Source organism: Pimephales promelas, chromosome 5 (genome assembly GCF_988280905.1).
Source record: "Pimephales promelas chromosome 5, fPimPro1.hap1.1, whole genome shotgun sequence".
NCBI lineage: Eukaryota > Metazoa > Chordata > Actinopteri > Cypriniformes > Leuciscidae > Pimephales > Pimephales promelas.
In genome coordinates this window covers 27,983,719-27,996,938 of record NC_142773.1, presented here as the reverse complement: position 1 = coordinate 27,996,938, position 13,220 = coordinate 27,983,719, and the positions used below count along the sequence as shown (strand labels likewise).

At 36.6% G+C, this 13,220-nt stretch overlaps 1 protein-coding gene across 2 annotated transcripts in view; it reads left to right on the top strand.

Moving 5' to 3' along the window:
• The window catches only part of cacnb2b (calcium voltage-gated channel auxiliary subunit beta 2b), a 33,481-nt gene that overhangs the window by 4,915 nt on the left and 15,346 nt on the right, over positions 1-13,220 (top strand). Inside the window, exon 1 of one of the 2 annotated variants that reach the window (XM_039677741.2) lies at positions 6,640-6,991. The exons of the other annotated variant lie outside the window; for it this stretch is intronic. Coding sequence (XP_039533675.1) covers positions 6,974-6,991 — 18 coding nt within the window. The 5' untranslated portion in view covers positions 6,640-6,973. Of the gene's footprint in view, positions 1-6,639; positions 6,992-13,220 lie in introns of those variants that run through there. 2 annotated transcript variants of the gene reach the window in all.

Here is a 13,220-nt window from a genome sequence, read left to right as displayed (position 1 = left end):
ATATGAATAATTAATATTTTTGCATTGTACATTTCCATAAACTCAAACCTCTATAACTTTTGTTCTGTTTCACTTTCTTAATTTATTTCACTTCTACAAAAATCTGCCAAATGTCTTCTTTAAAACAAGACCAATCATATGTCTATATTCCAAAGCATTCTGGAATTACAACCATTTAAGTTCGAAATGTGCATTTTCATGTCTATTCAAAAAAGGGGGGGTGACAGTTAACAGGTTAACAACAAAAACAATTAGAGTAGGACAGTGTGGGAGCTTTGCGTGATATATTGATGTGTTCAATATTGAACTTTCATGCTAAACCTCTGAAGTGCACTTGGGAGGTGCGCCCTGTTCCAATTCCCTGCCATGTGTTCTTGGTTTCTGTTGTGTATCTAATCCCCTAACATGGATTATACGGCAAGTATTTGTGTCTAAAAGATACAATTTAGATTTCATCTAGGCTTACATGACATCTCTTGCTGACACATTTACCACTTCTCTTGACAAAAGGCTCTTTGACCTCATAGTACTTACGAACTTGATCAAAGGTTACACCTTTGGTTAGCTACTGTTTGTTTTTTATGTCATATATTTTGTTAGATGTGATTCACATAAGTGTGATATTGTGAGGAAGAAACTGACTTAATCCATTATAGTTTTATGAATAAATAATTCAATGGAATTGCTGTCACTTAGCATCTGAACTTGACAAGGTGAAGTATTAAGGCTTTAATATGAGTAGAAGGGTTTGAGACACAGCCTAGTTCAGCTTTGACTTTAATGTTCTTCCGATACGACGTTCAACTATTGTTTTTCTTTGGCAGATATTGATCTTGAGTGAACTTGAATTATATTAAGTGTTTATCTGGCTATTGGCAGTGGCTAATGGAGAGAACCCGTCTCTATCATATTCTGCCAGAATACTGGACAAGATGGCAGCGGATGAAGGACATGCCTCTGTTAATTCCAATTTCTGGCATTGACATACACTACATAATTTAAATGAAAAGGTCGAGCAACCCATTATATGTGGTTTAATAGCATTTCCCTCACTCTTGAGTGTTTTTTTTTTTTTTTTAACAGTTCACAGAGTTGAGAGACGTCCCCTAAAAACGTTTGACACATGAAACTTTAGCACTGGGCTCATGTATTTCATATCCCTTTGGAACGTTGATTATTTTATTGTTTTATGTCAACGCATTCTGTTTATGTGAAGAATCATGTGTCACATGAGTGGCAAAGCTGACGAGGTTTTGAATTAAGGAAATGAATAGGCACCAGTACAAAGTTTTAAGATTTAAGGTGTAGATTTTTTGAACACTGTGGGTTGAAGAGTAAACCGTGTCAGTGGGGTCCCCTTTGTTAGAATTATTTATTTGCAAAATGTTAGGTTACCTATACCTATCTACACTTGCAAAGTTGGTTGATAACTGCAATTAAGTAAATACGTGCAATTAATTTTCTCATAAAATGTTTAGGCCTATTTATTCATTTATTTTGTGGTCAAAAATTGACCTCAGAAACTACAATAAAATGTGAAATTCTAGGATGGTGAAGGGAGAAAAAGCCTTCCAATTAATTTTGGTGCAAGATGATTTTTCTCTCTTTCTCTTTTTAGATTATGTGGCTGTTTGATGTTTCTATAGCATTTTAAAGTAGTAAGAAATCAGTTAGGTTGCATCATTGCAAAAGGAGCGGCTTGTGCAAATATTATCTCACTTTTGGAAACTTCTGCTTTTTAATTTTTTGTTTTCGTTTCATGGTTAGAGTTTTATTTGCTAGTTTTGGTCATTATATTGACCTGTTATCTTAAATTATGTGATAAAAAAAAATAGCCCATTGCAATGTACAAAATAATCCCAATAATCAGCCATTGCAATATGATACAGTGATGGAGCCTGAGGGTGCCTTGACATTGTCCACCCCAAAATTTAATTTGCTATACTGACAGTTCGATGCTGATTGAAATGTAATTGTACCTGTTGTTCATATCAACGGTGAGTATTAAGAGAAAAAATTTACATAAACTGCAAGATACATAAGATTAAGTATATAGAAGGTTGCACCCTGTAATAGAAGTGAAGAGCTGTTCAAAAACCCTGCCGAGAGCGCCATTTACACATTTTTCCATTAAAATACATTAGGCTTATAGTGTTTTCACCATTTTTTTCCAGATCTGTTTGCTTTGTTGTTGTTACTACCAAACTAACCTATTTACAGAGAGAAGGCTGGTATTAGTTAATGGTTATGAAAAGCATACCGTGCTGTTTTGCAGGATGCTTTGACCTATTCCAGAGGCTGGACAGGGAGTGTTTGAACAGTGCCGGAGGATTATGAGCATTGCTCATACTGTTTTAGAGAGACATACAATCTGTCTGACAACACTGGGCAGGACGTGCCCTGTGCTCCACCTTATTCTTTCCATCATTTTAAATCTCCTCTCCCAGCTGTTGGGTGGGCTGGATTGGCCGCACATGAGTTCCTGCCTCCAGTACTATGGGGCGGAGCATCATCCAGATGTTACGTTGCATATCCATGCAGTATTTTAATGCATTGCCGGGCAGAGGGGCTGAAGTGGGAGAAAATGATAGAGACAAGAAGATCAAACTTTGTAGTTTTCGTTATGTCTTGGTCATGTCAGTTGCTCTACACATCATGTAGGTGGTGGCCAATGGCCACTGTGTATCATATTAAAGCCTAACTTCGGTGGGACCAGACACCAGCGCAAATGGGCCACAGATCTCTGAGGTGAATTTGGAAATTGAGGGCATCAGTCACCGGTTCTCCTTCTCCTCTTTGCAGAAATGCCTAGAACTCTTAAGAATAAAAACGTCTCTTGGGTGAGTACTGTCTGAAACTAAAAGGGTTCATTGCAAGTGTGTTTCTAGTTAAATTGTCATTTAAGGCACATGGATTTCGTTTGGACATTTGGCTTTAGATGGAACTGAGCTCTTTGTTGACAGTGTGTGAGGGGCAATTTGTGGTTATAATGATGTGACTGTCAAAAATGTATTTAAAACAAGGTCCTCAATAGCATATAAAGGGAGCAGCCCATCGAATGCCACAACATTAGCCTTATGTAGAACATAATTTAGTTTGTCATTATTACCACAATGATCTTGTGAAAGTGGTTTGATGTTTGAAAACGCTGCTCAGCGAGACTAAAAATTGCTCCATGGTCCCTGAAGACCCTATAAATTTGATTTATAATGCCATATTCAAACAGATGTGCAGGGAAAGATGCTTTCATGCCAGGACACATTTCAAACAGGCATAATGAGTGACCTGGATGCTGTTAAGAACAAGGATTACCAAGGGGGAAAAAAAACCTCCCAGAAACAGAAAATAAGCCCTTCTGGAGAATTGTAAGTAGACAGTCACATAGCCAATATTTTAGGTACAAAAAATAGGCAAATATTCTAGTTGAACAAAATTTGATGTATCATTAAAGTCAGCAATAACCAAATTGAATCCCTCAGAAAGATCATATAAACTTACAAACTCTGATTTTTAAAGGGATAGTTCACTAGGTCCTGTATGACACAAAAGAAGATTTTTTAGTTTTATTTAGATTTTTTTTCATTAAATGGATATAGTTTAAACATGCATGCTTCAAGATGGGTTTTTTTGGGTTTTGGGTTTTTTTTAAATGAAGGAAGGAAGGAAGATAGAATATAATCAAACAGGTTTGAGATGACATGAGGGTAAATGATGACAGAATTCTTATATTGGGATGAAGTCTCACTTGTCACCAACTAAGGATCAGGGTTAGGGTTTTGTAGTCTCTCACCGAAAGGCTGATCATTTCTGGTGTGATTGTAAGGTCAGACAGATGTTTGTCTTCCAGCTGGATGTGTTGGTGTGTGTGAGGTTGAATGGACCAGAGGAGAAAGGTGCTGAAGCTGGAACTCCAGCAGTGCGTGTGTCTGCCTATTTGTGCCCTTCTGAGAAGTGTATTACTGAGTGTGGCTTTACAGTGCACACACCCCTCTGTAAGAGGCTTATAGATTCAGTGTGTGTGTGTGTGTGTGTGTGTGAAAAGCGTAATCCAACTGCATGTGCTTTCACATGCATATCAATGCATGCTCATTGTGTGTAATATTTATGCACATGGCTAAACGTGCTGGTCTAAAAGATAATTTTAAACAGGCAAAGAGCTCTGTCCTTATTTTGATTGCATTGTAGGCTAAGGCCATCTACACTTAGACAATGTAGCAGACATTTTTATGGTCAATGGACACTCCACAGAAATTCAGTTAGTGTGACTGATGTAAAGTGCCTCACCCTAAGATTTGTCAACTAGTAATTTAGTAAATGGATCTGTACTCATGGAATTATCTTGACTGCCTATGTGTGTGGGTTGATGACATTTCAAAGAGAGAAACATTAAAAAAAAAAGGATAGTTGTATTGTTCATACTCTTGGCTACTACACATTTATTTTTATTTTAGGTTAGACGATAAAAATGTAATTTTATAAGAATCTAAAGAAATCAAAATAATCCTTTTACTTTAGAATCAAGCATTTGAATTAAATATTGTTTAATAATCAATGTATTATCAAAAATTATAAATTATAATCAAAAGACTTTTGACAGACTGAATTACTTATGACCAATTCCATTATGATTTTCATAACTATTTAATTGCCTAATATGTTTGATAAATATGCATAGGCCTATAAACAGAAGATAATAAAACTTGCATCCAAAATAGCAAACCATTCAAGGTGATCCAAATAAACTATTTAAACTGTATAAACTGTAACAGAATAAACTGTTCTGATCCACTTTCTCACTTTTTTGGATTTGACTTCTTTATAGGATGCTATATAGAGTGTTTCCTTACTTTTATCAAAACAAGTTTACAAGATACATGCAAACATTGAAGAGAAATGCACATCCTATAAGAGTCTCTCTCTCTCACACACACACACACACACACACACACACACACACACACACACACACACAGGATCACCGTCGCTTACTCACATACACCTTTAATACTCTCATCTGATTAGTGCCATATAGGTCATCTAGAAAGATGTAGTGGTCTTTAGTGGGCTATAATGTTAGTCTATAGTCATTATAATTGATTATAAAATAATAGTGTCTACAGTATTTCCAAAACCTGTGTATTCCAGTCAGACTGCAGTATTTTGGTGCAAATTCACCTTTTACTTGGTATAATGGCTATGTAATATTTGGCCCAGTGTTTGCTCCATGTGTCATTCTGGTGAATCATACTCCTGCTGTTGTTTATGCATTTAAAATGTCCAATTATCTGTTATGATTTGTTTTGTAAATTATTTGATTTAAAGAACATTTTGATACTTTTGTACAATAAACACAACTGTTGGTTTCGGTCAAATTTGATTGTTCATGTGGCAATTATTATGCTGAAATTACAGACTATGAACAATGGGCCTTTTCACTGTGGAATTATTATTATTATTAATATTATTATTATATAATAATATATATACGACAAGTGACTGCAATATGAGTGAATCAATCCATTATCCGATTTGTTCCAACACCTTCAGTCAGGCAAAAAAAAAAAAAAAAAAAAAAAAACTTTCATTCAGGAATAATTGGAATAGCATTATGGCAGAAATGGTCAAATTAGTGATCTAGTAAGCAATTTCGAATTCAGCCAATGTCTTCATAATTTAGTAATTGAATTGTTTCCTGATTCAAACTGCTGTGTAGCTTGGAGGCACAAAGCATTTAATTCTGAAGGCTAGTAGCCTTTTGGGACTATTTTATTCTTGAAAACCACATTTGTGTTGCCTACTCCCTAATATAATAAAACATGACGAAAATCGACTTCTTGAAGCGGCCTCCAACATTTGAAAATCATATCATGATTTAGTAAATTGGGACCTTCCCTGAGAAATAGTAAGTCGAAAAGCGAGAACGAGCGAGAAACACAAACTGCAATTTGACATAATTCTATGATACTTCCCCTTTAACCTAAATTCACCCACTATTTTAGATATACTAATAAATACGCATCGTTTCGCTCCCAAACCCAATACCCCTATGAGGGACTTAATCATGGATGGACGCACTTTAATGGACTTTAAATAAGAAACGCCATTCACTGCCAAACCCAGATAGCACACGTACGTCTGCAAGATGACATCTTTAAGATGTCAGTTTTATACATTCTAAATCATTACATCATATCTTCTAAACATCTATTTGATATCTGACAGGAAACATCCTATAGATGTATTGCAGATGAGTTAACACTCAAAAAAATATGCAAACATTACACACATCAAATAGACCTCTGTGATGTACGTGTGCTATCAGGGAAGACAAAAAATTATACAACAATAAAAAAGATATATATATATATATAACTCCAATTGTATTGGTCTGAAAGAAAAATGCCATTCACCTGGCTTAATTGAGGCGTCATTTTTGGGTGAACCCTTTAATTATCCCTATTCTCCTTGTAGAAAACGTTATGTCTACGGGTTGTACTTACGAATATATACCCTACCTTCCTTGTATAGGACTACAGAATATCAATTTTGCTAATCGCGCGGGTTTGCAGTTCATGCTCGGAGCAACAGATGCCACTATGTGGAATAAAGCCCTTCAGAGCGGGGGAGGGTGGAGGAGTAGTGTGGCAAACTCCACACTCCACTCACAGCAAGAGACTCTCACTCTTCTTGTGTGTCCACTCATGGAGAGACTTTCGGTCTTCATCGTTTGCGACAATCAGATAAACCTGAGGCTCGCGACGTCATGAATTTCACAACGCGCAAAACATGCAGTAAAACCCGCTTAGGGTTCAACTGACAAAGTTGGCTCGCTGTCCTGGGACGGAACAGATTAAAGGGGATAGTACATGGATATTTCTCAGTCGTTGGTCAATCTTGGCTGCGAGAGCACAACATTGACCACTATTTAAGCTGTTAATCGTGGAGAGACGAAAAGCAAAACGAGCAAGTGGGCATGCCACCCAAGAAAAAGGTAAAACGTCTTCTGTGTTCTTCAGTGCATTTGTGTGTGTGAGGGAGTGATGATGAGGTAGACATGAGAGTGTCATTCGAGCAGAGTGCCATCTGTTGCTTTCAGCTGTAATCCATGCGAGCTTGAGCTGCTCCGTTGCTTTTATGTACCATGGAGAATATACTTCCTGTGCAGTATTGGGGTACAGAGTGGTCTATGCTGGATGTTTTCTGTCAAAAGAAAAATAGGTTAGTCCTGAAATGTAACCTCCACGTGACGGGTTGCGCAATCATTGCAATGCTGAAAAGTGATGGAATTGTGCTGAGCAGTGTTATGAACGTAATCCTTTTCCAATTGTCAGGATTACAAAACTCAGCTGTTTCTCAAATGATCTCTAAATATAGAACAGGTGTGGGGTTTTGTGTGTATATTTTTTTGGGAAATACCTGGATAACTGCTTTGCTTTACTAGATGCCTAAAACACTTGACAAAGGGGTATTAAACCCCCTTGTTGGTTTCTGATGCATATATACAGTATATTATATATATATATATATTTGTGTGTGCGTGTAAAAATAATACACATTAAGTGGACAAGATAAAAAGATGATAAGATAAAAAGTTGTTTTTAGATTTAATGTTAAATAAGGTTTATTTTTCTTCCCCCATTTGCAAAAATAAACTCAAGATATTTTTTTTTTATGAAACCAGTTCCTAATGTCTAATTCAATTTAGTTTGTCATGTTATATAGATTTATACGTAGATAGTTGTCATAGATCTTTTTTCTAGAAAACAAGATCGATTAGGAAAAATTGAAGTTCAATAACTTTTGTTGTCAGAAAACAATCAAAATTGAGTTGCAATGTTTTGTAGCTGCAGGTTGGAGTGCGTGTGAAACTGCCTCTGTCTGCTGTGTTGTCCGCTGGACAGGACGAGTTTGTATTTGTCTCTTTCTCTCCAAATCCTGGATTGACGCATGCCATCTTAATCTCCTTACAGAGAAGCAATCATGACCAGGAGCAACAGCCAGAAAGAGAGACGTACTGTCCACGAGTGTAGCTTGGCCTAACGTCTCTCCCACAGTTATCATAGTGGGCTGTTTTTTGTGTTTCGTATAAAACCATAAAACCATATCTGTACCTGCTATACATTGCCCCTAACTAGTGTTAAACGATATAAGAAATACAGGTTGGCATCGTCATTGTTCACCAGGGTAAGAAGAAATGATCTATGGGATTGAGTCAAAAAAGCCGTAGAGCGATTTTCTGTTTTTATTTAACATTGATATTTATATCTTTGAAGTGAGTTTTATTGAATGATTTGGTAATATGTTTTATTATAAAACACTAAAATCATCTCTTGAAACTGATAAATGTGATAAATACCTTATATCATTTAACATAGCGACCAATTTTCTTAGCAGAGTGTTTTTTTTTACCACCTATCTGGGCTTTGAAAATTGCAATGACGTTGCTGTCAATGGAGGAACAGAAAGCTCTCAGATTTCATAAAAAATGTCTTCATTTGTGATCTGAAGATGAACGAAGGTCTTACAGGTTTGGAACAACAGGAAGTTGAGTAATTAATGACATCATTTTCATTTTTGGGTGAACTAACCCTTTAAAGTGGAAAGATGGCATTTTTAGTATTAAAGAATTACAATTGATAAGACATTTTTTGTTTGTACTTGAATGTTTATCTATTTCTAGATGATAGCATCACTTACTTACAAATAACAAGTATAAATTGTAATTTTATATATATATATATTTATATAGGCTCTCTCTCTCTCTCTCTATATATATATATATATATATATTTTTTTTTTTTCAGTCGTTACTTTATAGTGCACAAACAGAAATATTTGGCATAGCTATGACTACATCAGTGAATATCTGGGCGACAAGCCAGAGTTCATTTAGCAACAGTCAGGACATCTTAATCTTATAGTCTTAATTAGATTAGGACTCAGTTTTGAATAAGAAAGTGTGCTGCTCCATCATCCACAGATTTGTCCTCAGTATTGTCTACTCAGAGCTCTGGAAATCCTCACCCATACATTCACCTGAGGCTGAACTTAGCCTTGAATCTATTTAATTAAACTCTCAGTTGTAATACAGCATAGTGTTACTGTCTGGGATAATATTTTTCACTACATTTGTGGCTCCAGCTTTACTCCAAGTGTTGAAGTAAAAGGTGATGACTCACTAAATGGATCTGACCCAAATCCTATGACATGTTCTGTGGTGCGGTAGCAGGAGTCACACAGGTTGCAGTAGGTGAATGTTGGAGTTCGGCCCAGGACTCAAACCGTTATAGCACTAGACTAAACAAAATCCACCAGTGTGATGCTGTAATAATCTAATCTAAATATATAAAAAAACAAAACACAACACAATTAATTAATTTATGTGTATGAATAAAAAAACTTTCGTTACTACTTATTTTAATGATTAGAACAATATATTGTACTTTAATGGGAAATCTAGATTTTAAAAATCATTCACCTCATAAGAAATTTACTGCATAGCCAGCACATTTTCTTTTCTTGAGGTTTCCATAGCAACGTCTGTTCTCGCCTCAATCCCTTACAGCTTTTAATGCAGGCACACACACAGTCCTCGGTTGCATTGATAAATAACTGATAGAAGGAATTTTGCTCATTTTTATTTCATAATATCATCAATCTGAATTACGTTTATAGTAAATGTTTGTAATTTTTAAGAAAATTATGTTTGTAAGTTTTATCCAATTGCATGAATTGTAGCTTCAACAACAACACAATTATAAGGTGTTATACTTGTTTGGAAGTTAATAATATAGTTAAGTTAGTACGATAATTGGTAATCTGTCCTTTGATCTCTATTTTAAGCAATAATTTGCTGCCGCAGTGCGTTTGAACTAATTTTCTTTGTCATGTTTGAGTGCAATTCAGACAATCATTGAATTTACTTTAAGATACAATGCTGTGTCTTAGTGTTTTAGGAAATGTATTATTTAGTTAAAATACAGTAATGAAAATGATAACTGTCTAGTCTGTTCAATCAGTCCAGTATTAAACAAGGTGTAGTAGGAATTTACATTAAGTCGAGTCAAGTTAAGTCACCTTTGTTTATATAGCGCTTTTTACTAAACAAATTCAGTGATAACAGGAAAATAATGCAATAAAGTTTGTTTGGGCTGTACAGCAGATCTGTAAGAAAATAGTGTTATTGTCCAGCATAAGTACAGTGTTGATTCATTCTGGTTGTAAAAATTAATTAGTTATAAATTTAGTTCATTTATCTATCACTATGGCCAGCAGCCATATCACCCTGTAGCCCAAGACTGGTTGCCCATTAAAGCTAAGCAGGGCTGAGCCTGGTTAGTACCTGGATGGGAGACCTTCTGAGAAAGCCAGGTTGCTGCTGGTAGAGGTGTTAGTGAGGCAGGCGGGGGGTGCTCACCCTGTGGTCTGTGTGGGTCCTAACGCCCTAGTAAAGTGATGGGGACACTATGCTGTCAAAAAGAGCACCGTCCTTCGGATGAGACGTTAAACCGAGGTCTTGACTCTCTGTGGTCATAAAAAATCCCAGGATGTCTTTCGAAAGAGTAGGGGTGTAACCCCGGCATCCTGGCCAAATTTGCCCAGTAGCCTCTGTCCATCATGGCCTCCTAATCATCCCCATATACACCAATTGGCTTCATCACTGTCTCCTCTCCACCAGTAAGCTGGTGTGTGGTGAGTGTTCTGGCGCAATATGGCTGCCGTCGCATCATCCAGGTGGATGCTGCACATTGGTGGTGGTTGAGGAAATCCCCCCCCCCCCCCTCTCTATGTGAAGCGCTTTGAGTGTCCAGAAAAGCGCTATATAAATGTAACGAATTATTATTTTATTATTATCTAAACAGCAGCCTATGAGAAAACAGTGATGTCATCACCCAGCTCAGTTCAGGTTTTGCTACATTAGGAACTGGATAATTTGCAACATGCCAGACACTTTTTAAAGAGATTGTCTAACCATCTGTGCGTGAGCTGAATCTAAAGCCTATTTGGGTGATGCAGCAGGACAATGACCCAAAAGACAAAATCAGCTCTAAAATCTGTAAAGTAGGCCTAAGATAAAGGAACACTGAAGTCTAGAATTTTTTGTCCAAAAAGTTCTTGTCACAAAATGTCTCAGCAGTTGCTTTGTAGATTCGAACAATGACTAGATAGCAAAGAGACGGTCTGATCGCCAGCTCAGAAAAATCAGCTATTCCCTTTCAGTATTATGGAGAGGATTTGAATCCCCACTAAACCCTGCGGTCGGAAAAGAGCATCTTGGTGAGCGTGGCATTGGTTAATAATTCAGCAGCGTTTTGTACTGCTCTCTCCATGACATTGACTTGCAGGAGAGGCGGCGCTGAGTGAACAGATGTCTATGGCAGACATGAGTAAACAAAAGCGAGCACCTCTACCTGACTGTGCCTATAGGAACCCAATTATCCCTCAATTCCTTATTTTATTCGCTCCTTTTCTCAATCTTGTTTCACCACATTCGCTGTTAATTAGCCTCATATCTTCCAGCTGCTGCATGCCCTTGAGTCAGTTTATCCAAGCCTGTTTGTTTTAAACACTCACAATATTCATTAATAATAACATTCAAGCTCACGTTGATGTTCTTGACAGACTTATTGAAATACATCATTTGCAACTTTAATTAAAATGTTGCTTTGATGTGATCATTTCATGTGCGATTGCATTTTGTCCTCCTTTCCCTAAAGAAGACACTGATTTACAAAAGCACATATTTCCATGCTGGATCAGGCTGGTTTGGTGCTAGTCAAACTAGTAAAATGGTATAGGCATGCTGTTTATCAGCACTCCAGCATCCAAAACACAACACATGCTGGTCTTGTCAGCAAGGTCATCAGCCTTATATTAAGGTCAATATGACGTTGTCAGACTGTGTAGCACCACTGTCTCTCGAGGGGCTTGTCACTGTGCCATTACTGTCAGCATGTTAGTGTGCATGTGAGCATGTGTAGGTGTGCCTTTGGGAGAGTGTGCTAGAGTATGGCTCATCATGACTTCTGCTGACTTTGTGAAACTGTTTTCAAATTCAAATTTGAACTCTTATTCGAGAAATGGACTGATTCTTATAGGAATCTAAAATGTCATTCTCAGAGGCACATATCTAGTGACATAATATGCTTAAGTTAAGTTAATTAGGCTAGAGGATTGCATATTTATATATATCATAATATTTTGTTTGCCGTTTTTGCGTAATAATATATTTTTTTTGGCGTTTTTGCGTAAACTAGTATTCTGATTAAAGACAAATAGAATACAAGAAGTAGGTTAGGACAAATTAAAGTTCCCTTGTTATGCTTTTTCGGATATTCGGATATTAGCTTTCTTGTCGTGTGTAATATTGTTTTTTTTTTTTTGTAAATGTAAAAGGTCTGCAAAGTTTCAAAGATCAAAATGCATGATAAATGGAGTTATTGTCTCACAAAATAAAGAACCGATTCTGAACTGTCTGAAAGAGTTGTCAGTAATTCGAGCTATACTTGTTTTTGGGGATTAATTAAGGACTGTATATTACTGGAGTAGGTGGATTTGTATCGGTAAAAACACATACGACTCAGAGTTTGAAGCAGAGTTACTTTGTAGTTTACTCAGGTTGAATAGGAACAGTGACTGATAACAGTAAGTGGTCTGAAAATAATACAGAATAACAATAATATTAGAGATACAGCTAAATCAATAACATTCACCAAGGCAATAGAACTGGTAACATTATTAAAGTTATTGCAGTTCCTAGATTATCGACAAGGTGGCGTTCAAGGGACGCACATGGAGTTAGTTATGTGGGACGCAATTACAGTGTCATTTCAGGCAGTAACATTTATGAAACAAACAGCATATAACACAACATTTACACAAATATAGGCAAATAACCATATAAATCACCATCCGGATATCTCTCACACTATGAAAGTACTCATGCATTAACGTTACTTACATTAAACGTAAAGGATGAACTTTGGCGCTTAGGCGCTAGCGTGAGCTGCCACGATGGTGAGCGAACGAGCTCGTGATAACTCAGTAAAGTACACAAATCTGCTTTAAACGCATAACATCACAAGATAAAAAGAAATAAACAACTTACATTCTTGTCATTAACTCGCTCACATAAAACCACTACTGAAGGAAAGATTGAGATTAATCTTCTGCATCGGTGCATTCATATTTCGTTCGTCTCTTACTGACTACTAGGCACT